Source organism: Urocitellus parryii, chromosome 5 (assembly GCF_045843805.1).
Source record: "Urocitellus parryii isolate mUroPar1 chromosome 5, mUroPar1.hap1, whole genome shotgun sequence".
Lineage (NCBI taxonomy): Eukaryota > Metazoa > Chordata > Mammalia > Rodentia > Sciuridae > Urocitellus > Urocitellus parryii.
Genome location: NC_135535.1, coordinates 45,486,037 through 45,511,639, shown reverse-complemented (window position 1 = coordinate 45,511,639; position 25,603 = coordinate 45,486,037). Strand labels below are relative to the sequence as shown.

Genomic DNA, 25,603 nt, shown 5'->3' with positions numbered 1-25,603 from the left:
TGTACATGTGCAAATATGTAGCAATAAATCCCACTAACAGGCATAATTATGCAACAATAAAAAAATTTTAATAAGTAAAAATGAAACACAAAAATTTTTTAAATAATAAATACAAAATAAAATCAAGAGACTGGGGCTAGGGCTCAGTGGCAGAGCACTTGTCTAGCATGTGTGAGGCACTGGGCTCGATTCTCAGCACCACATATAAATAAATGAATTAAGTAAAGTGGTCCATCAACGACTAAAATAAAACTTAAAAAAGTAAAATCAAGCAAGCTTAACTATGCAAATTGATTTCAGTATCTAAATTCAAAGAGTAAGAACAAGCTCACTCCTTAAGGGATACAATTTTACCTATGTGGGTGTGAATTCCAGTTAGAAAGCAAATAATAAATCTGGGCCTCAATGATGCATGACTATAGCCCCAGCTACTTGAGAGGCTGAGGTGGGAGGACTGTTTGAGTCCAGGAGTTTAAGGCTAGACTAGGCCATGTATTAAAGACCCCATCTCAAAACTAAGGAACAAAAACAATAACATATTTGTGGGATTAAGAAAGTAGCTCAGGGATAAAGTGTGTGCTTCGCATATGCAAGGGCCTGGTGCCAATCCCCAGCACATTAATAAATAAACAAATAGACAGACAGATAGATAGATAGATCTGATAGCAATAGATCTATCTATCTGAAAAAAATATCTGAATCTAGTGGTTTCTGAATTTAGCTGATAAAAGTTCAAATACTACTAAATATATATTCTCTTTTGCAAATTGATTAAGTAAGGATAAGAAAAATCCTATTCTCTCAGAGAAAGGAGGAAATCAATTTTTTCACCAAATCTTTGTATCCTGGCAAGGTTAATATTAGTGTGAATTACAGATTAGGGTTACTTCCATAAGCAATTAAGATAAATAGTAAAAAGACCAAAATGAATAAAAAGAATAAAATGCTTCCTGACATTCATGACAACCTTATACATGCCTTGAAATTTATAATGAAAAAAAATTCAGATGCTTTGCAAAAACTACACATAACTTTGCTCAAACCAAAACTGTGTAAGAATAGACAGTTGTAAAATATTTAATAACTTTATATTTCTTCCTTACCAATAATGTTAACAACAACAACAAAAAATTCACATCTTGATTAAGTATTTTCTTCTTATGTGGCCTAAATTGGAAGTTGCTTTGCGGTTACTAGAAACTGAAAGTAAGGTGATTTATCTATATCAAGATAAAGCACATAATCTATTAAACTATATATAAATTTTTAAGATGCCCCAAAGAGTTATGAACACACAAACACACCAAACAACTATGTTATCTTTTCTACTCACAGTCCAAAAGCTCTGATAATCAGGAGCATATTCAACAGCTGTTTCACACATTTCCTGAACCTCCTCTTTGGTTCCTCTTTTTGAGAACAATCTGAGGTAATGGCACCAAATTTCTGGATTGTCCTTGTTGTTTTCCAATGCTCGAGCCAGTACATTTAAAGCAGAATCCAGGGATTCTGAACACAGTCTGTATGTTTAAAAAAGGCAGTAGGAGTGTGTTTTTAGAAAAATGCTTGAAATTTTAAATAGGTTTAATCAAATGAGCCAATCTTTAATTCCACTTTCTATCAGAACCTACCAAGAAGCCAGACAGGATCACAACAGAGAGAAATACATTAGGATTTTAAATCATATCTGTCAAAAAAAAAAAAGACCCAACAATTTCTTTCTTTTTTTTTTAGAGAGAGAGAGAGAAGAGAGAAAATATTTTTAATATTTATTTTTCAGTTTTCGATGGACACAACATCTTTATTTTATGTGGTGTTGAGGATCGAACCCAGTGCCCCGCGCATGCCAGATGAGCGCATTACCACTTGAGCCACATCCCCAGCCCCAACAATTTCTTTTTAAGTGGATGTTCAGTAAGCATTTACCCGATTAAAAACAGTGTTATAAAACCACAAAGATTATCAAGTTCAAATGTGATCTATGTCCATATTCTGCAATACCTTTTATGATTTACACTGTTTGGGAACAGGAAAAGTTAAACAACTCTCTCTCAAGGCCAGCTATTGCCAGCACAAAATATCAAAGCTTTCAATATAATAGTTCTTTTCAACAGTCAAGGGCTTGCTATCTCTTGGAGAAGATAATTCTCTCTCATGATTCTACTCATAAAATACTGTACAATACTTTTGGCCTTCGCTCAGTAAATGACTCAGAAGAGAAAATATGGTAACTTATCCCATCAGCATGGAAATGACACAGAAGGAAAGTTAAATAAGCACCATATTCAGGCATGGGTGGTTTAGTGGCACTCTACAGTGCTGCTTTATAAAAGCTTTTATATTAAATTTTAAGATAGATCTATCAGAGTAACCTATTGAAAAAATCCTGATTATTCTAGTTCACAATTACAGTTATAGTGCTGGGGATGTAGTTCAGTGGTAGAGCACTTGCCTTACATATGCAAGGTACTGGGTTCAATCTCCAGCACTGAAAAAAATTAATAATATAAATAAAAACACAAATATATACAATTTAAGCTGTTTCCATTATTTTAATATAATTTAAGACATTGTTACTTGACTTTTAAAAATTCTTTTACCACTCAGAATTTACTATTTTAATATAAACCTACTTTGAAGTAACATCATAAAAACTTTAGAATAATTTATTACCCATACACAAATATAAGATCTAAGTCTTAAATTTTCTAATGGCTTTTAAAAACAATAAAATACTTTTGTCACTGTCAAAAAATAAAGACTCGGGGCTGGGGTTGTGGCTCAGCTGTAGAGTGCTCACCTAGCATATGGGAGGTGCACTGGGTTCGATCCTCAGCACACATAAAAACAGACTCTTCTGACACTTGGATAACCTGATTACCATAGGCAAAATAAACCTCAAATTTAAAAAATACATGTGCAATACTTAAAAGATTTGAAGCTGACCTACCCCTCATTTTGATTCAAGTACTTGTATGCAAGCTTGAGCCAAAGTTGTACATGAGAAGGATTTTCAAGTACACTTGCTTCTAAATTAGCAATGTCATCAGTTTCATTTGTAAAATATCTGACATCATCTGGAGTGACAACCGTATCCAAAGCTGGAACATTTATTTGGTTCTCTGGCTGGAAGGCTATAAGGAAAAGTGTCATTAGCTTTGTACTTTATCTATATAACCAAGAAAAACAACTGATCTCATTTTTAAAAATAATCTAAAAACCTAAAGAATCTAACAACATATAATGGGGAACAATATTAACTGAATTATATTATTAAACTGTGTGCATGTACAATTATATAACAACAAATTCCAATATTATGTATAATTATAATCACCAATAAAAATATAGGAAAAAAGATTCTAATGACATTTAATAAATCATAGCTTAAAGTAGAGTTCTCAAACAATTTATCATCAAAACCTGGACATCTCTGAGAGTGAAAATGGCACTATTAATGATTACATTACATCACATCAACAGATTAGGACTCTGTTGGTAAACTAGAATTATGGCTCCCATTTTTAATGATAAATGATATCCGATAATTCATTAGCTGTAATTTATAATTAAGAAATTAACTGAAAGTTAAAATTTATAAAGATGACTTCTACCACATCTAGGGAAGTACTGCATTAACTTAAATAAGCACATGAAAGTATAATTGGATATATAATTGGATAGGTATTTGCTAATCCACAAATAGTAAATAAATTATCCAAACTTGAAATAAGAATGCCAGATATGCTTGACAATTAGGTACCATTCATGTTATTTGTTTGTTCGTTCGTTCATTCATTCATTCATTCATTTTGTGAACCTACTAGACGTCAAAAAACAAACTGAAAGTAAAATAGAATACCTGTCTTCGAGGAAGGAACCAGCCAGGCAGTGGTTCTAAAATGAGAGCAGTACTATTTCCCTCACCCTACTCAAGTATTTTTGGAAATACATGAAGAGACGCGTTTACTAAGAAGCATTTCTTACATTTTCTGGACAGAGACCATAAATGTAAAACATCCTTCAGCCAGGCACGGGGCACATGCTATAATCTCAGTGACTCAGGAGGCTGTGCAAGTTCAAGGAGGAGTGCAAGTTCAAGGCCAGCCTCAGTAACTTAGCAAGGCCCTATGCAACTTAGTGAGAACCTGTCTTACAATAAAAAATTAAAAGGGCTGGCTGTGGATATGGCTCAGCAGTTGAGTGCCTCTGGGTTTAATCCCTGGTACCAAAAAAATTAAAAAGAAAAAGAAATCCTTCAATATCAGGAACAATTCACAATGAATAACTACATTGCAAACACCAATGGCACTGTTTTTATTTATTTATTTATTTATTTATTTATTTATTTATTTATTTATTTATATGAGCTCTCTTATTATTATTATTATTTGCATTACAATTCTTAATACACCTTTATACCACAATTTATCATATCTCTGTATACAAGATATGTTGACACCAAATTCACATCTTCACATAATGGCACTGTTTTTAAAAACTTAAAAACACCAATGACATCAGTTTTAAGAAAATAAAATTTTTTTGAAAAACACTAGGCTAACAGGGCTGGGGGTATGGCTCTGGTAGAGCGCTTGCCTAGCATGTATGAGGCACTGGGTTCAATCCCCAACACCACATAAAAAAAAAAAAACAAATAAAATAAAGGTATTGTGCCCATCTATAACAAAAAAAAATATGCAAAAAACAAAAATAAAACTAGGCTAACAGATACACTGAAAGATTAGCCAAGTATTTAGATGAACCACATTTTAGAAATTCTGGATTTTAAGTTACATAACTTCTTACCATACTTAATTGGTCCTGTAGACTGTTCATCATCACTACTAAAGCTATTCTCTGACATAGGTTTTCTCCAAAACTTTGGCTTCCATTTTCTTTTATCCTTGTAGGTTGTAAATGGAGGTGCTAAAATAGACAGAAGATGGGTAAGTGACATGACTAGTTTTGGTTTTTTTTTTTTAATGTTTTGAAGGCTATTCAAATAATACTTGAGTACTACTACATGTACTCTATTGTTAAAAATAACCTTCATTTTATATAAAGAACATAATGCCAAAAAACTTTGCTGTCATATGGAAACTAAAAGGTCTCTTTTAGATACACACACCTACATACACACACACACACCTACACACACAGACATACTTACTATGACCTTTACTTTCATTGATATTGCTAACAAGGAGAACAGCCATCTGGTCCATTGACATTCGATCTTTGTTTACTCCAAAAAGTTTCTCAACATATTTTTCTGAAATAAGAGAAATGCTATTTTCATTAAAAAAAAAAAAATCAATTGCAGCAACTATAGTAATGTAAGAGTATAAAACAAAGAACAGCTAAAGAATTAAAGCATATAAAGTACTAGTCAATAACACCAATGACCTCTGAGAGGGCAAGGCTTACATTGCCTTAACTATTATAGCAAATTCTACCATATTCTATACCCAATTTGAACTAACAAAAAGTATTTCCTAAAATGAACTTTATTTAAATAAAATGAATTTTAAGTACCACACTAGGAATGATAACAGATTCAGTGCATTTATCATCATTCTGTATTGTGACAACACTAAATTAGTAAATATCAATTAATTCCCTCATGGTTTATTAATTGGCACCAAAATCTAAAGAAAAACTTAACAAAGCTTGCTTCTCACAATGACTGACAGTAATCTATACTTTCTACAATGTCAAAGACGTTTCTATTGAATTATACAATTTGAAATTATACCATCTTAACTTCCAATCTGCCTCTATTTTTACTTTTCTTATTAGAGCTTTATAGTTATACACTGCCCCTATTATTATTTTTTTCTTCTCATCCTTTTTTTTTTTTTTTTTTTTTTGGTACCAGGGATGCTTAACCACTGAGCTACATCCCCAGTTCCCCTCCCCGGCATGCCCCACTTTTTTTTTTTTGGATACTGAGGATTGAACTCAGGGGAGCTCAACCACTGAGCCACATCCCCAGCCCCTTTTTATATTTCATTTAGAGAGAGGGTCTTGCTGAGTTGCTAAGTGCCTCGCTAATTTGTGAGGCTGGCTTTGAACTCACAATCCTCCTGCTTCAGGCTGCCAAGCTGCTGGGATTGCAGACATGTGCCACTATGCCCGGCTCTACACTGCCCCTATTTTTAACAATAAATAAAAATAGGGTTCTAGGTTTAAAACTCATTAGTAAAATGTTTATACAAATAGGTCAATATTTTCTTCTAAATAAACTGAACATGACCTCTGTCCAAAGATCTCTCTGTAATGATGGAAATGTCTTAAATCTCTGCTGTCCTATTGGTAAACACCTGCCACACATGGCCACCGAAATATGGCCAGTGTGACTAAGGAAGTAAATTTTATTTTTATTTAATTTTAATTAATATAAACTTAAAGAGCAACATGTGGTTAGTGGTTACTATACTGCTCGGAGAAAAATCTAAAAGTGCCATAGGTGAATTATTACAGTTATTTAACAATGTCAACAACAACTGTTTTATATAAAAGTTCATATTTTCTAAACTCAAATTTTCACTTAGGGAAAAAAAAGAAGTCCTTAAAAACCTGCTGCAGTAGCAATTTCTTCATCAGTGCTTGTCTCTGAACAACCAATCAAAGACAGATTATATGACAGAATGTCCTGGAATAGCTGTTTTCGGCTAAGTGTGTAGTCTTGAGTATGCTGCCTAAAATAACAGAAAGATATTACACATATCAAAGTTAAGCAACAAAGACCTTCTTTTAAATGATTAAATGTTCACAAATAAAACCTACTCACCACTGACAATCATCATCATTACATGTTCCTGTTAAGTTGAAACGGCAGAAACACTGATCCGGTTCAATCATATTACTGTATGATACTGAGCTTAAAGGAAGTTTTTCCTTTGTTCGATAATATGGACTAAATCTAAGAAGAATGAACAGCCACATTATGTTCCATAAAGTCCTTTAGAAAACTAGAAAAATTTAAACTTTTCTTTCTCAGTTAAAATTTCTGTGCTTTGAGCATACTATTTTGCTAATTAAATTACTAGCAAAATAAATCCTAGAAACAATATAAAGTGGTAGGAATAAGATACTTTTATACTGGGAGCATAAAAGATTTGAATAGAAGATAAAAAAACAACATTCTAAAAGTAGTGTTTGTTTACCACATAAAATGCTATAGAATATTGGTATTTCTTGTACACATTACTAGCCAAAATATATAAAACCAGGAAGAGTCCACACTACCTAGCTAGTGCTCTACAAGTTTACCAAAAAACAAACAAAAAACCCATTAACAGTTACACAACTTCTAGTAGTCTGAAACATTTTTATACAATATCCTACAGAGTTAACCTTCTGAGAATGTCAATCAATCTGATAAAGGCTAACTAATGCACTACTTGGATTAAAGAGGAGAATAATTCAAAACTCAAAATTAAAAATTCTTACAAGACCCCAATTATTTTTCCTCAAACCCTTAAATGTTAAAAATCCAGAATCCACATTCTATCAGCAGCCAGAAACTGGATTAAGTAAGAACTGATAAACCAAAGAGTGAGCTTAGCCTCACTTCCTGATAAGGTTCAAATACAATAGCAAGACATTTTATTTTCCCTAAAAGGACAAGTCCATTTTTCAGTGGCCATAATTCCATTTTTTTATTATCATCAAATATTTAAGGTAAAATATTAAGAGAACCAAGAAAATTGAAATTCAAGCTTATCTTTCTTTTATACCTGTAGGACTTAAAAACTAGAAGAGGACTATGGTAGGGACTAAAAGGACATGGTTTTACTTCTGTTGTTTTACTCTGTGCTGTGACAAAATCCACATCCAAAGAAATCTCCTACAAAACAAACAAACAAAAAAACAATAATTCTATTAAGGCAAATAAGGGTATGTTAATTCTAGATTTTATAAAGAATATGAAATGTTCACTTACCTGACCACACAAAATTTTTTCTGTAATGCCTGTGGTGGTTTTTAAAATCAACTGCTTTAAGCTGTCAGCTTTTGAGTATAATTTTTGCAATTCACCAATTTTTAACCCTAGAAAAAGTTCTGGCTTTTCAACAGTATTTTTAATAAGTTTATTTATACATTCTTTGTTAGGTGTATCAGTATGTTTAAGGTTAGGTTTAGTAAAAGCATTAGACTCTAAGAAAGATCTTCTTCGTTCTCTGTTTGAGCCAGACAAAATTTCATCATCACCATCATTTTCTTCAGTGTCCAGGGTTAACTTATCTTGTGTCAGATCATGAAGCGAGGGTTGAGGTAAAGAAAATTCAGGTTCTTCTTCCACAACTGGAGCAATGTTTTGTTGTTCCTTTGCTTTAAGGGCTCGGGCTTCTTTCAATTTTTGAATTTTCAGGGCATATTCATACTCTAGCTTTTGTAATCGTCTTTTTTCCATAGCAATTAGTTCTGCTGAATGCTTTCTTGGACTTGATATTGGAGAATTGTCCAGTCTCATCATTTTATTTGGCTGAGGGAGAAAAATTATATAAATATTTTACATTCCTGCGATTTTATAAACAATTTCTAGCAAGATAACTGTGCTATCCCAATAATACACGTGCCAATATTACTTAGCTAATAAGAGAATAAAACAGTTCAATATTAACTTTTCAGCAGTTTTGCTAGCTAATCTATGATATACAAAAAACTAAAGTCAAAAGACAAAAATAAATGAAAAATAAGCATCAAAAAAAATGTGGATGACATTTAAAACCAGCTTTAATCTTATTCTCATTGAATTTGCAGGAATAAGTTTGAATTATTTTACATCTCTCTTAGCCTCAGAAGTATCATAAAAATCTTCTGCTTTCCAAAAATATTTCTACAAGCAACTTACTCCAAGGCGATCTTGTTCCAGTTTACGTTTTCCTATTTCTTTACTAGCCACTGCCTTTGCCCGAGCAAGCTCTTCTCCATATTTCAGAGTCAAAGCTTTCTTAATTGTAACACGTTGCTGAACTTTGTGAATCTGAAAATACAAAAATTTCAAGATATAAATGAAAATCTTTGGAGAGGAAATATTTTCTCAAACATAGCAGCTTTAGGGTATTAAATTGAAAGGAAAAAAAACTATTCCAAAATTATGTCTCAATGAAAAACTAAAGTTTACACATACTTTGATGGCTTTATTAAAAAGAAAGAGAGGGGGACCATTACTTGTTCTTGAAGCTTCTTCAAAAACATTTTGTTAACACTGAGAATTTTCTCAGTTGCTTGAAGCTGTTCTGTAAGTTTTGTGATTTTTGTTTCAGCATTTCGAACAGATTCTTTCTTCTTGGCTTCTTGCTGTACTAGATTCTTTAAAACAGATTCGTCTTTCATCAAGAGAATCCTAAATGGAGAATAACAAAATTCTTAACAATGTTTTCTAAACTAGCAGACTAATACCATCAAAACAAAAATTTCAAAGCAGCAACATATTTTATAAAACATTACGTATGATGTGCAACTGAGAACATAAAGGGATAAATATTTTTATTTTCATCAATCACACAGGTATTCAAATAGGCAAATGCATTTTATGAAAACAACCACAGAACTGATTGTTCTAAGAAATCATTTAAGGCACAGTTAATTTATATTAACTGAAAAGCTTACACTAAATGTTCAAAGTTGGTTGAATCTGACTCTAAGGAACCTCATGAGAACTTGAGAAAGTTGCTATGTTTAGCTTCATTAATACACATACACCACAAAATCTAATAAACATAATTAAGTACATTTAATTAACTTATAAATCTCTAACGCATTTTATCCAAAGCAAGGATACAAAGAAGGAAAGTCTAATCTTTAAATGATCATACAGATACACAGAAGTTTTGGACTAAAAAAAGTAAAAACTAAACAAAAAAACAAATTTGTGGATATGAAGAAACTTAAAATAGATTTTGGACCTTTTAAACTACTAAACATCATGTTTTAAAAAATAAAAAAAGAATATCTTCCCCACAAAGACCAAATTCAACAATCACAACTACTGACATTAGAATGAATCATAAAAACAGAGACTATTTAATAGAAAGGATGGAGGCAGAAGGAAATATGCATGTGCATAAAGAGTCTTAAAAACACTTTTTGTTTGTTATAAAAGTTATCAGTCTAACTAGCAGGATTTTTCTTTTAGTTGTACATAAAATGATGTCACATCTTACATATACAGTAGTGCAAGAAAATATCCAAAACTGAGTATAAACTCTATTTTTAAGTGTATTTTATTTTGTTCTGAATACTCATTATCTAAGGTCTTGCTCAAAAATGGAAAATGCACTTGTATATTTAAAAAAACCTTATATATTCACTATCTCCTTAAGACAGCTATAATGCCTTATAAAAACATCCCAAATTACCTTCTTTTCATAATTTAAGAAAAACTACCAAGGTGGCTATAATGTTAGAAATGAGGCTATAAATTCTACTCCTTTCTCCTTAATTAACTACAGATGAACAAACTTCTAATGGTTGTTTTTAAAGTTAATTCATCACTGCACTTTTTGCTATTGTAGTTTAAAATTCAACAACTGGTCGGTTACTAAAAAGTCCTATTATTTTTGCATAAAACCCCACTTTTATATTGCAAACCTAAAAGCAGACTAACAGAACAAAGCTCAGAAATACTGAGGGTAATTAAAACAATGTTGTTTTGCATCAGCTGATGATGTCAGGGTGGTTAGAGTGAGAAAAATATATAAAAAGATACACTTATTTCTAAGAAAAAAAGGGATTAATTAATTCAAAATGAGCCTTTCATTTTCAGGTTTTGTTTTTACATTACTGGGGAGAGAGCGCAGGGACACTTTACCACTGAGTTATATCTCCAGCCCTTTTTAAAAATTTTTGAGACGGGGTCTTGCATGTCACTGAGGCTGGTCTCAAACTTGGTGATACTCCTGCCTCATCCTCCCCATTAGCCAGGATTACAGGTATGCATCACCACACAAGGCCATTCAAGTGAATTCTATAATCGACATGTTACTCCTGAGAGGTTTTACACATATTCTCAGCAACAGCAATTTCACAAAATGCATAAGAAGATCATAACTTCATTTTCACACGTCATAAAAATACCACAATTTGACCAATGTATCTCTTACTGATCCGACTAGGCAACAAATATTTCCAACAATCAAAGCTTACCTTTAATAATAAAAATGCACTTTCAATGAAATAGTTTTAAAAATATGACAGAGATTTTGAAGAAAACTTCCCAAAGAAGGGTTTTAGAAATGCTTGTAGCAATGAGTAAGCCAGGTATAAATCCAAAAAAGATAATTTTTCTTTGAGGACTTGGTATTTTATTTAAATGCTAATTCTAGTAATTTATGTATAATTCAATAAAATGAAACACTTTTATAATTCTACCAATTGTAAGAATTTGTAATCCTATAATATGCTTATTAATGACATACATCACAAAAATATATCCCTCTTAATATAGGAACATTTAGAAATAAAGCATGTAATCAGATGATAAGACTCACCTGTGTTTTTTAAGTTTGGCCTCTGCATCTGAAACCTGCTTAGTTACCATTGCTATTCTGCCAATTCCGTCAATTTCCACATCAGAATTTGCTGGTGATGATGAACTTGTCTTCAACTGATCTGATTTAATCAAACGCTGCTTCTCACGACTAAAATAATATAGATGCATTATACCAAAAAATAAACTAAGGCTATTTTTCTTTAAATCATTTTTCAAAAAATAAAAATATTAATCACATTAATTATAATGATGACTAATATGCAGCTCCAAGTTTGCACTCAAAGTTGATAGTGTAGTTCTTTTCTGACTGCTTTTATCTTTTCCTAAGATATCTCAGTGCCTCACTGCATTTAACTCTAAAGATGATCATCTGGCTCCCCCATCTGTGTAAGTCATAAAAACATAAACTTTAGGATGAAAATCACCTCACTAATTTTCCAGCACCAATAATGTTTATATAGACAAAAGAAAGTTTGGTTAACAGCATCTACTTTAAAGCTGAATTATATAAATGCCACTTACTTGGCAATCTCTTCCTTTAACAATCTATATTCAATCTTCTTTTCTTCAGGCAAAGCTTCAGGTGTTCGCAAAGGATCATTTTCTTTTTCAGATTTTGGAGGTACTTTCGGTTTTGAAGCTTGCTAAAACATATTTGAAGTCAACCAGATCAACAGTTGTTCAAAGACCCACGCAAGGTTTACATTTTGCATTGCAACTCAGTATATACTAACATATTTAGATATAATTTAATATCTTCACCATTTTCTATTAACTTTTTAAAAAAAAATGCTGGTTATTAACTACCCAATCAATTTATAGTCCACCAAATACTCAAGGCCTAATGTTTGAAAATAATTTAACTAAATCATATCTAAACAACTGTTGCAACTGAAAAAAAGATAAACACTGTATTTTAAACATACCTTAATAAAAATTGTCTGGCTAACATAATTAAATTCTAAAATAAATTTCCTTACTACACAGGATAATTACTCAATTTTACTGTATTGAATAGAGAATAGTTAATTGGAAACACACAGAGGGGATTTACATGTTTCATTATATAAAGTACACATAAAGAGCACAAATACTTTTTTCCACAAATAAATGTATTAAAATTCTTTAACTCTAAGATCTAATTTTCAGGAAAAAATAAAAATTTTAATGACTATGGACAAATTCTCTTTCTTTTCTCCTTTCATTATAGCACTTACCTCAGCAGTTCGTCTAGCTTCTTTAATCATGGACTCTAATCCACCAAAAACACTATTTGTTGACTTGGAAGCCTCTCCATCAGATTCACTATCATCTGAATCATTTAGTGTTACAACCACTGATTTATGCTTTGGAAGCTACAAAGACAATGAATTTATTACTTTAGATAATGAAAGTCTATTCTTCCAACAATTAGGCATGTGGCCTTGGACAAATCATTTAACCTCTTTGGATTTCAATACACAAAAATAACAAATGACTTCAGGTAGGTAGTGTTTGGCTCTTTTCAGTTATATTAAATAATTACTGTGTCCCAGTCCACCAGTACTGATTATATGCCAAAAAAAATTAAATATTCTATATTTTAAGTCTTTCCAGACATTACTATGATCATCTTCCTCATTAACTTTTATCTTTCTTTAAATAATCATAATGCAGCTAAGTGGTAGAGTACTTCCCTAACATAGATAAGGCCCTTGTTTAATTCTCAACACTACAAATAAAACAAAGAATCATAATGCCATCTAAATTATTTCCCAAACACACTATCACCAAATAAACTAGACAGTGGGGAACAGGACAGCAACCTTCAAACAAATTCCTCACAGGTCATTTGAATAAAAGTAACATTTGTATTTGTTTTTTACCGAGATGACAGTTCGTGGAAGACGAGGTCCTCTATGAAACTTTGGATTCTGTATTCTGGGCTGAGATACTGTATTAATACTGACTATTGATAGATTGCTTCTTGGCACAGGCTGTGAATTGTTCAGAAGTGGAGGTGAAGGTGGGTCACTATTACTGGATGTTTCCTAAACAAGGAAGAGATTTGAAATACTTCTAAATAAAAAGACATTCTGTCACCTTTAAAGTTCTCAAATATATTATTACACTTATCCCTTCTTTGCTGAAAAGCCTAATAAATTCCAAATAATCAGAAAAAAAGGTAGGTCTATCTTAAATGAAGCTCAATGGCACCACCTAGAGGTTCAGGTTCCTAAATTACCTCAGGCTTAAAAGCTCTTTTATTTGCTAGAGATTTAAGCAGCTCTTCTCGAAGTAGCATTTCTTCCTCCTCTTCCTCATCTGCAAAGGGTGGTTTTGGAGGCTGTTCTGGATCTTCAGGTGGGAGAGGTGGCAAAGGTGGCAGAGGAGGTAGAGGATCAAGAGAAACACACAAGCCCTCTACATAAGGCTGGCTCAAAGATGGCATAGACTATAAAAAAAAAAAAGAATAATTAAATGTAAATTTATCAATACCAAATGTTTATCTGAAGCAATTAAATTAGAAAAAAGCAAACCTTATATTATTATTTTAGCTGTCAGTGCAAAACCAACCCAGATTTCAACATCAACTATAAAAATGTATTATTTTTGCAATTAAAAAAAAATCAATATTTGAAACATTTATAAACTTCAAGATAATTATACAAAACTCTCTGTTCCTACTCTTATCTCCACTTAATACTCTAGAAGATACAGGAATTAAATTATATAGTGCTGAGATTGGGGATGTAACTCAGTGATAAAGTACATGGGTTCTCTCCCCAGCACCCCCACACACACCAAAAAAGGCCCACTTCATACAGTGTTGTTTTTTCTAGATGAAAATAAGTAGAAATATCAAAACCAAAAATCATACATAATACGTAAATAAGAATTAAAATCATAAAATTTTAAGAATTAGAAACTAAAATTAGGAACCAAAGTGAATCCAGGAATAATAGTTCAGGGTAACTTAAAAGTCCAGAAGAATCATCACTACTCTCTTAAATCCTTATAAAATGGATTTTTAGAGTTTATCCATAAAGGAAACTAATTTCACACAAATGATTCCCTGAGTTAGGAATCATTTTTGCTTCAGAGAGCTTTTAGTAATTCTCTTGGTATTTAGCTCATTCATTTCCCACTTCCCAAAACAAAACATTTCAAGGAAGAAAAAAAAAATGTAATTTTTGTCTCTCTCTCTGCTCCAATATTCCCCTCACTCACTGTAAGTATTCTAGGAAGACACCAGAGCTCTACCTAGGAAATGAAAAATGAAAAGGTCTCTCTTACCTAATGAAAATCTCTAGGTTCTCTGAATCTAGAAATTACTTCAGAACTTTTACTTTGTGATTCCCTCACTTTCTTTTTAATTTTTTTCCTTTTCCTAATTGTTTAATGGAATTGATAGTTCTTTTAAGAGGAAGACAGAGAAAAGAAATTAACTTCCATAGGAAATGCTTTTGCTATGTTTTCAAATTAAAAATAACTGTATTCAGGGCTGGGGAAATACCTCAGTTGGTAGAGTGCTTGCCTCACATGCACAAGGCCCTGGGTTTAATCCCTAGCACCACAGAAAATAAACAAATAAATAAAATAACTGCTTTCATCAAAAGACAAGGAACAGAATTAATATTTGGAAGCATCCTATCACCTTTAAATGCCAATTTCTGGGGGGGAAAAAAAAGATAATCTGTACAACAGATAATTTTTATTTTGCTTCAGAAAAAGTTTCCTGAGTAGCTACTGAGAAGCAGAGAAGGAGAAAAAACATGCTAGGTACTTAAAAAAAAAAAAAAAAAAAAACAAAGTCAACATGCAATTAAAACTTAGCTATTAAAATACATAAATAAATATATATATATATATGCCTATACAGTGGAGCATGCCTGTAATCTCAATGACTTGGGAGGCTGAGGCAAAAGGATCACAGGTTCTAGGCCAGCCTTAGCAACTTAGCAAGGCCCTGTCTCAAAAAAAAAAAAAAAAGGGCTGATAATACAGCACAGCACAGTGACAAAGAGCCCTGGGGGATTCAATCCCCAGTACTGGAAAAGGAAGGAAGGAAGGAAGAAAGATCAACAAGATGGATACTTGCCAGTTTAAAAAAAAAAAAACAAAAAAAACTCACCTGTTTCTTCTATATATTTCTAGCTAGTAATTCTATCTAGCTATACATTTGGTAGATTTTTAATTTTTTTTTTTTTCTTTTCAGTACTGGGGATTGAGCCAAGAGGTGCTCTATCACTGAGGTATAACCCCAAGCCTTGCTATTTTGAGACAGGATCATGTTAAATTGTGGAGCTGACTTCAAATTTTTAATCCTCCTGCCTCAGCCTCTCAAGTTGTCAGGATTATAGGTGTACAATATTGCACCCAACTATGATTTTGATTTTTTTAAGCATTCTCCAAACCTAACCATTCATGTCAGTTCTTTGAAATAATTTAGAAAAGACATAAGACAACACAATAATTTTCTTAGAAATAATTATCAATTCAAACTTACAGAAACCTGAGGTGGTGGGGGCAAAGAAATAGATGGTGCTGAAGAAAAATACCCCAATGAACATTCGGAGAAGAATGGTGGTTGTACTGGTGAAGGTGCTGTAAAAAAAATTTTTTTGGTAAGAGTTTAGTAACATAAATACTTAACAAACATAGTAAATGCATGTTTGAAGAAATATAAGTATACATTGGTAGAGTGAAAATTATAGTTTATTAATTCCTGATAAAAATCAGAATTACCACAAGTTTTCTACCCAGTTAAAACTGTCATATCACCATAAAGTCAAGCATTCACATTAAGCTGATCAGACCCTCATAACTCACACTTTGTTCCACTTTTCCTCATAACTCTCTTTGTTCCCCTTTTCAGCTAATGATAGCAGGAAACAGCATGCTAAAAAATGTACTTTTTCTCCTTAAAGAACATTCTTTTTAAGAAATAATGAAAAGAAAAATTCCTTTGAATCCTGCCCAAGTATTGTCCTACCAGCCAAAAAAAAAAAAAAAAAAAGCTAGAAATAACAACTACTTAAACATTAAAAAAAAATTTTTTTTTAGTTGTAGTTGGACACAATGCCTTTTTTTTTTTTTTTAATTTATTTGTATGTGGTGCTGAAGATTGAACCCAGCGCCTCACACATGCCAGGCAAGTGCTCTACCGCTTGCCACAACTCCAGCCCCCACCTACTACAACATTTAACCCATTTTTTCATATTTTAGATTAAACGAATATTTCCTATTTAACCCACTTGTCTCACAAGTCAGTATAGACATTATCCACATGCCTTATATGGGGTTGACTAGAGGCCCAAATCTGAATATGTACCCATTTTAAGAACACTGTACTTCTTAAAAGTGTAAGTGCTTATATTAATACAGTAAAAAGTTAAAATCTGGCAAAGCTGAAGTATGTTCTCTGTATAAATTTTTAAGAACAATTTAAAATGCACAGATCATAAAGCTGTTTAATGAAATACAAGAATATTAATAATATTGTCAGTATTTGGGAACTGCAGTGAATCATCTCCAAGAATTTGAAAACAAGAAAATTAAAAATTGACCAAAGAGAAGTAAATTATAAAATAAAAACACAATCTAACCAGCCTAAAACAATAATCTAAAAATGAGCACTTTTGATAAACATTACCTAAATCAGATGCATTTTATTTTCTCTCTAGCCTACACATATACCAGAGTCAAATTCCAGTTTTGATACAGTCTCAAAATATGCCACAAGGAGAAATACACTGAGCAATCAAGCGATCTTCCAAGTACTCCAGTTCCTGGAATGCCAAATTTGACTCAGATGTGTTTTAAATTATTAAAAGAACAGGTTTCTCACAGCCAATCACTACTGAACCTCAAAAAAGCTGAGTCTCCCCTAGTCCTCAAAAACAGAGACAATGCTAGCCTATGCAACCTAATTAAGGTAGAGCACTGACCAGTCTGACTAGTTTAAATGAATATTTCCTCTTCATCTCACTTGTCTCACCAGTCAGTATAGACATTATCTACATGCCTTATATGGGGGTTGACTGGAGGCCCAAATCTGAATATATACTCATCTTAAGAACTCTGTACTTCTTAAAAGTGGTATACAGTAAAAAGGTCAAAATCTGGCAAAACTCGAAGTATGTTCTCTGTATAAATTTTTAAGAACAATTTAAAATGCAAAGATCATAAAGCTGTTTAATAGAAATACAAGAGTATTAATAATATTGTTCTAACTAGCCTTTCCACTCCAAAATCCTATAAAGCATCATCACTAGAAATGGGTAGGAAGTTTAAAATCATTAACAATTTTCTTTTTCTTTTTTTTAATATTTTTTAACTAAAGCAGAAAGAATCTTGGTTCTAAAGATAAAGGGGTGGCTGTTGTTGTTTTAAAAGAGTCATAGTCTCATCATTTCCACAATCTTCACTTTTTAGATCAAACTGTTAACACAGAGTTTAAACAATCCTTTTCCTTTAAATGCTATCTAGAATGAAACACTTGGGAATAAAAGGTTAATATACATTTGAGGTTTACTGAACACTAAATGTCTATGGTTATACAACTCATTAGCAAATCTTATTTTCATTATACATTTCTTTCATAGTTTTACGTAATGACCATTCTCTAATAATTATGAACAGGAAAATGTTTCAAATTTTGGATCATACCTGGAGAATTGGTTTCACTATCTGTATCCATAGCAACTTCTTCATAGTTATCATATTGATATATGCCTCCTCCACTATCAGTAGGTTGCTTATCTAAGGATCGCCTCAGGTCAGGATCTGATGACTAAGTATACAACATGTTTTTCTTAGTTTCAAAGCATTTTCTGTCTTAGGCTATTATTAGACTATAAATCATAAAAGAACTGATAATTATCTTCTAGGGAACAGTATTAAAAAATCATGATTCAGTTAGGTCTCCTAACCATATAAGATTTGGGAAATCCAATCTACAGGACAGGTACACTCCAGTGGACACTTTACGAACATGGCACTAGACAGAAAATGAACTCTAACAGACGAAATTTCCCATAGTTAGCTGAGCCATTAAATAATTAGCTATTCCTCTATAAAATAAGATCACACCGAATGAAAGGGGGGATGAGAATAAGAAAGACAGAAGAATGAATCGGATATAACTTTCCTATGTTCATGTATGAATACATGATCAGTTTAACTGCACATCATGCACAACCACAAGAATGGGAAGTTATACTCCATGCATGTATAATATGTCAAACACAGTCTCTGGTCATATATATCTAAAAGGAACTACAAAAAAGATCACCCCAAGTATTTTTGTTTTGTTTTGTTTTCAGTACTGAGGATTGAACCCAGGGACACTTTGTCACTGAGCTACATTCCTTTTCCTATTTTTTATTTTTAAGACAGTGTCTCCATAAGTTGCTGAGAATGGCCTTGAACTTGCTATCCTATCTCAGGCTCCCAACTTGCTGGGATTGCAGTTATGTGCCACCAAGCCTATCAACATCAAGCTCTTTAAAACCTAAGGCTTCTCTTTATGAATAAATGCCAGTTTTATGTCATCAAGAATTGTATTAGAATGTTTCCCCAAAATTATTATGTTTAAAAATTATGTATAAAGTAATAATATCTGAAAACTATAAACTCTGGGTTAATGTGTTTATGTATATGTGTTGTTTTCTGCTTAAAATGTTTGACTCAGAGATAGTCCTACAAACTAAAAACTAGCAAAACCTGTACAGATGGAAATAAAAGGACAATGTAAAAATAATCCTTATCTCCAGTGAAAGACTATATCAAAGTACTTTGTAAAAATTCAAAGTACGAAAATTCATTATATTTCTTAAGTAAACCTAACTCCTATCTCCCTCCAATTAAAAAACTCTTACTTTTTAATTTCCTCTATTTTTCATTATAAACATGCATTCACAAGTATTCTTTAAGCACAAAATTCCAAAACCCATCACTGATACTAGCATTAGATCAATATAAAATCTCCAGTAAACTTCCTAACACATAAAGACAGATACCTTCATTGACTTATACACAGTAATGCATAACAAACACTAAATGACTAAATACAAAACAGCCACAAGCACTAAAGTAATTAATTACATGATGATTTAACACTCTTTAAAACAGCCAATTCAATTAATCATGAAATACTTCTCATTCTACATTACTGAACAATGAAAAACTAATAAAATCCTATACTTAAGAAACAATCATTTCCAGAATACGTCCTCACCACAATTTAATAATCTTGCTTTCTTCTAAGTAGGAAGTGATCAAAAAGCTAAAAGCAGTCTTTGATAGCCAAAATTTTATCTTGTCATTTCTTCTACTATTAATATCTGTGAGTACAAAAGATTCATTCCCAATCATACCTTCTTTCCTCCCTAAGAGATATTTATAAAGAATCTCTAACACAAGCTACTTAGTTTTACTTAGTTGACTTTTGAGTCTATGAAACAAGACCATAAGGACACTTATATCGTTTTATATTTTTGCATTCCTTACTTTACTTCTTGATCTCCTCTTTCCACCAACCAATTTCATGAATCGATTATACTGCTCTTCCTGATTTGAGAGATCTCGAATCTTTCTGATTTCTTCTTCTCTTTTCCTTCTCTCTTCTTCTTCAGCTTGTTTCCGCTGATCCTCTTCTTTCTGTCTTTCCTGTTCTTTTTGTTGTTGCAGTTTCTTCCACGCCTTTGTTTGCTGCTTCCTCAATGCCTGTTTTGCTTTAAATGAAAAATACACAAACATCAGGTGCTAAAAGAGCTTTTAAATGTTTTTTCATTATCACTGACCCATGTATACAATTGCTCCTCTAAGTTCTGTTTTTACAAGACTGTCCTTTAAAACCTTAAAATTCCCCAAACTCAAAACTTTCTAAATGAAAATCCAGAAACTAATGATGCATGAATTCAATTAAAAGAATTTAATAAAAATAATCACCTGTTGTGCTAACTTTTTTGGCTGAATGTGTTTTTGTACTGGTTTTAACTTTTTGCTGTACAGTTTTTGTCTTAGTCAATTTTTCTTTGCTTTCTTTCATCACCTGCTGTTCTTTCTGTTGCCATTTTTTACTGGCTGACTGAAGAGCCAAAAGGCGAAGTTGTAACTCAGATAGCTCCTCTTCATCTTCACCGAGCTTCTTTAAAAACAAAATTAAAAAAAAAAAAAAAAAGTTAAAATATTTAAACAGTTAAATATTTAAACAGTTAAAATATTTAAATTCTATTACTTCATAAACATTTCATCAAGTCAAATTGATAACAAGATTAAAATTTAAAATTAGTTTTCAGGCAAATATTTAAAAGGCAACTAATTTACTTCCCATTGCTCAAGATCCTAACTTAATTTCTATAACCCAAAAAAGATCAATGAGTGGAGGCTTTTGTGCATATATTTAAATATGCAGGATTGGAGGAAGAGAGTACAAGTGACAGAAAAGGATGCTGTATAAAGGAAAAGTTATGAGTTAGACATGAGCATTTATAGGGCTACCTAAACTTGAAACCATAAAACTCTGATGGCAACAGATGGAAGAAGAAAAGGTTAAGGAATAAAGAATAAAAAGAATGAAGTGGTTCCATAATCATGTGATTTATTAAATTCACAAGTAATACAAAGAACAGATATCCTGCATGTCAAGGTTCAAGGTTCAAGCCTGCAAACTTTATATTTTTTTATTTACTACACTGTTGAAGCAAAAAGAATCTGTAGAAATTTGCTTACATATGAAAACTAAAATAGGAAGCTATGTTAAAAGCAGATCTTAAGGAACTTTTCTCCTAAATGACATAACTTCATATTTTTTTACTGTATGTTTTTTAATAGTAATTTTAACTGGTATATAAAAAATATACATATTAGTGGAGTACCATGCAATATTTTGATACATGTATACATTATGTAATGTTTAAATCAGGGTTAACCATCACCTCAAATATTTATCATTTCTTTATGGGAAGTCTTTCATAATTCGTTCTTCAAGCTTTTTGAAATACATAGTACCTAACTGTTCTCTATAGTCACCCTACTAGGAGATATGTACATTTGAACTGCTTACTCCCTTATTACTATAATTTAGTACCTACCGATCAACCTTTCTCCAACCCTTCCTCCACTACATTTTTGAGATAATTTTTAAAAATTAATCCATTCTCCACATTTTAACTACAATAAGCTAAAAATGCCAGGCTTCCCAAGCAAAGGTTCTTCTAAGAGTCCATGGATTCGGGATGGGTTGGGTTAGGATGGTTCTTTGAAGTTACAGAGCAGAAGAAAGCAGTCAGCTGGGCGCAGTATCACATGCCTGTAATCCCAGCAGCTGGGGAGACTGAGACAGAAGGATAGTGAGTTCAAAGCCAGCCTCAACAACGGCAAGGAACTAAGCAACTCAGAGAAACCCTGTCCCTAAATAAAACACAAAATAGGACTGGGGATGTGGAACTCAGTGTCCCTGAGTTCAATCTGCAGTACCAAAAAAGAAAAGAGAGGAATCAGATGAATCAGAGTTTAACACTGCAAAAGTTTAAGGCCACTGTTATAATTTCTTCTTATTAGTAAATTGTAATAATGTTTTTCAAAAATCCAATTATTTCTATTCCTAAGCATAAAGAAAACAGTAGATCCTACCTAATTAACTAACTTAATATTTGCTACCATAAATCTCTAACTGAATTACTATCATATACTTTTGTACTTCCATTTAACCAAACCAGAATACAGTTATTTCCACTGCTGGGAAATACATGTAAATAATACATGTAATAATAATAACTATCATAATTGTTCTTAACTCACTTAAACATACCCAATTCTACTGCTTTGTACTCAAGTTCTATAGCTATATTGTCCAATATGGTAGTACTGAGCCAAATGTGATTCAAATTAACTAAAGCTGAATTTAGAAATTTGTACCTAAACCACATCAATCACATTTCAGTTTCTTAATAACTACACATGACTCATAATTATCATATTGGAATGCAGCTATAGAACATTTCCATTATTATAGAAAATTATATTGGAATTATATATCTACAGTTTAATATTACTCCATTGAGACACTGATTACTCTGTGCAGCTGCTTCCTTTAGAATGAAAAATAAAAAAGAAATCACTGATTCTGTCACACAACTACAAGTTACGAAGAGTATTGAACTAGGTAGGATTCAGAAAACCTAATTCAATTCTTGCTTGCACACCTAATTTCTATGTAACTTTAAACAAGTCATTTTACCTACCAAAATGAATTTTATTTTACTTCATTTATAAAACATATATGTCAACTTGCTTTGCATAATTATTCTAAGGATATGAAAAACGTTTATGAGTGTGTATCTATGTGTATATGCATATGCACACCCATGTACATGTGTCTGTTATTCCTAAATTCAGGACCATCTTTCCTAAAGTTCCTAGGCTCTGATTCATTTCAATTTACTCATGACAACAAACTGAAGTCTCAATAGAAGAAATTACATATATTTCAGATCTCTAATGAATTCAACAAAAAGCCTTGAGTTATTGATGTCTATTACTATTTTAAACATAGTGTTTAATTCTTCTGCACTTTATTGTGTTGTGGCTTCACAACAACGCAGGCGACACATGACATTAAACTCCTTTTGTAGAAAACAGGCAAGCAAAGTTTAAAAAGTGCTTACACAGCTGACAGCTCATTCAGCTAGTAAGAGGGAGCAGCTAGAATCCAATACCATGTCAAGATCTACCTAACTCCAAAGCTTCCCCATACAGGATAATCCACAAAGAAAAAAAAAAAAGGAAAAGACTATCTCTCATCAAAATTAAGTTTCAAAAACGAAACAATTAAACAAACAAGAAAATCATCTACCAATGTGTATAACACTTCAATGTAACATAATTTGCAGAACCTAATGGAGACTCTAAGATATCTCTACACACTTTATCTTAAAACTTATGTCCAAATAGTTACAGAAATGATTTCAAAAGAAGAGAGATATCCAATCCCACAAGGCATATCTTACCTTTTCAGATAGAATATCTGAGGTACTAATTCTTCTTGTTAAATTTTGTTCTTTATCTTCTAATCCTTTAAAATAAAACAGCATCTTTTAAATATTCTAAAATATAACCATATTCAATCTAAAATAAAATAATAAAAATCTGAGCAAAAATATCTTTTTAAAAATTTTTTTTAAATCTTTATTTATTTTATGTGGTGCTGAAGATCAAATCCAGTGCTTCACAAGTGAGGCATTATGATAAATAAATTAATCTAGTTCTCTACAGTTAAAATGAATTTGACATTTAGAGATTATACTGGATGTATACATCATAAAACTGATCTTTTATTTATCTAGACCAGCACCAGCAGAAACAGTTTAAGTATCAACAAAATTAAATCCATTCCCACATTTTCCCAGAATTCTGGCTTAGGGCCCAGTTTCTGAAGTACTGAAGTATCAAACTTTACATATATATTATCTAATCTATAACAGCTTTTAAAAAATCACATCATATACAGTAGTATTGATATACATAATTTTTTGTTAAAATGGTTGAAGTTTAAAATTCAAAAATCTTTCAAGATGACAAACTCAAGTTGCAAAGCTAGAATTTAAACTAGTATAAACTCCAAACCTACTATTTTTTTCCAAAATACCACACCTATCACTGTTCCAAACATCTTAATTTGATTGTTCAAATGGGCCTACTTGTAAAAAAATTTGAAGTTCATTCAATAAATTAAGAGATAACTAACCAAGTACACTAGATAAAACAAATAGAAGGGTATCACCAAATCTTGAGACAGGTGAATTCTACTATAAGGCTTACTCTGCAAATGTGAATGTCACAATATGATTGATATATTAAAAAACAATTTGAGCATAACACAAGTTTCATATTTACTTATATAGGATTTGTCTCAATAACATACTAAAAGTGACAGAAAACTGTACTTACATGATCTGAGATATTCAGAAATACAGAAAGCACACATTAGCCTCTACCAGGTACCTCAGTTCATTTATGTGTTATGAGCACCCCTATCCACATCTGGTGTCACAACTTACTGATTTCAAGTACCACTTCTTATCCCACTTCACAGTAACAATGCATAAGGGCAAATCTTCCATTTCAACACACATAAACTTATGTTTCAAGCACTTTTAATTCATTTTATGTGTAAAGCTATGCTATTATTTTCCTTGATTATTATCTTTTTTCATATGCCACTAACAAAAGTTTTTGAGAAAATTCCCCTAGCCCCATTTTCCCCCATAAACCCTGTGGTTTCTGTTGTATAAATTTGCAGTATGGTGATTTTTAGGAATATATATGCCCCATTATAACAAAATTGACCATACTTCATTCAAAAAATACTAAAATAGAAATAACTATTGGAGAAAAATGGGGCAAAATAAAAAGACATAAAAATCATTCCGATAATAAGTATAGAAAGCAGTAGATTTTTCTCCTACATGAGAAATTTACTAGTTTATTAAGATCTCACTTGACTATAAAAGTGGCACCTCCCTCTGATACAAAACCAAACCATGTCCCTATTAGGAATATTACGAGCAAAATGACACCTTAAAAACAAGTACAAGGCTGGGGTTGTGGCTCAGTGGTACAGCGCTCGCATGTGCCAGACCTTGGGTTCGATCTTCAGCACCACATAAAAATAAATAAGTAAAATAAAGGTATTGTGTCTAGCTACAACTAAAATATAATTATTAAAAAAAAAAAAAAACAAGTACAAACCATAAATTTCAGACATAAAGTTTTACACTAAAATTATAAACACAGGTTATTGTTTAAATCGACCAACAAGGTAGTAACAGGGTAGTCAGGCATTGTCCTGTCACAATCATGGGTCTAAACAATAAAATTATTTCAGCTTTTACTCAAAACCTCCAAAATGCAAATTGGTCTTGTACAGTCACACAGTATTTAAAAAATTATTAACTAGGATTCTTAAATAAGTTGTTAGTAAGAGTCATCAGCATATACATGACAGTTAAAACCATAACAATAAAAATATACCAGGAAAATGGACCACCATGGACATGAAAAATAGTAAATTACACAGAAAAGTTATTTTTTTTTTTGTACCAGGGATTG

At 31.9% G+C, this 25,603-nt stretch overlaps 1 protein-coding gene across 3 annotated transcripts in view; it reads right to left on the bottom strand.

Moving 5' to 3' along the window:
* Positions 1-25,603, bottom strand: part of Zfc3h1 (zinc finger C3H1-type containing) — a 49,113-nt gene that overhangs the window by 13,968 nt on the left and 9,542 nt on the right. For 2 of the 3 annotated variants that reach the window (XM_026386624.2, XM_077798447.1), the window contains exons 3-22: positions 23,503-23,567; positions 20,441-20,639; positions 20,000-20,223; positions 18,158-18,281; positions 15,996-16,093; positions 13,731-13,940; positions 13,372-13,536; positions 12,724-12,861; positions 12,029-12,150; positions 11,505-11,654; positions 9,184-9,358; positions 8,864-8,995; positions 7,952-8,494; positions 7,746-7,855; positions 6,797-6,928; positions 6,583-6,704; positions 5,174-5,275; positions 4,810-4,929; positions 2,951-3,134; positions 1,334-1,520 (exon numbers count right to left, since the gene is read on the bottom strand). In XM_026386624.2, coding sequence (XP_026242409.2) covers positions 1,334-1,520; positions 2,951-3,134; positions 4,810-4,929; positions 5,174-5,275; positions 6,583-6,704; positions 6,797-6,928; positions 7,746-7,855; positions 7,952-8,494; positions 8,864-8,995; positions 9,184-9,358; positions 11,505-11,654; positions 12,029-12,150; positions 12,724-12,861; positions 13,372-13,536; positions 13,731-13,940; positions 15,996-16,093; positions 18,158-18,281; positions 20,000-20,223; positions 20,441-20,639; positions 23,503-23,567 — 3,302 coding nt within the window. The remainder of the gene's footprint in view (positions 1-1,333; positions 1,521-2,950; positions 3,135-4,809; positions 4,930-5,173; positions 5,276-6,582; positions 6,705-6,796; positions 6,929-7,745; positions 7,856-7,951; positions 8,495-8,863; positions 8,996-9,183; positions 9,359-11,504; positions 11,655-12,028; positions 12,151-12,723; positions 12,862-13,371; positions 13,537-13,730; positions 13,941-15,995; positions 16,094-18,157; positions 18,282-19,999; positions 20,224-20,440; positions 20,640-23,502; positions 23,568-25,603) is intronic. The other variant, XM_026386625.2, reaches the window with a different exon arrangement.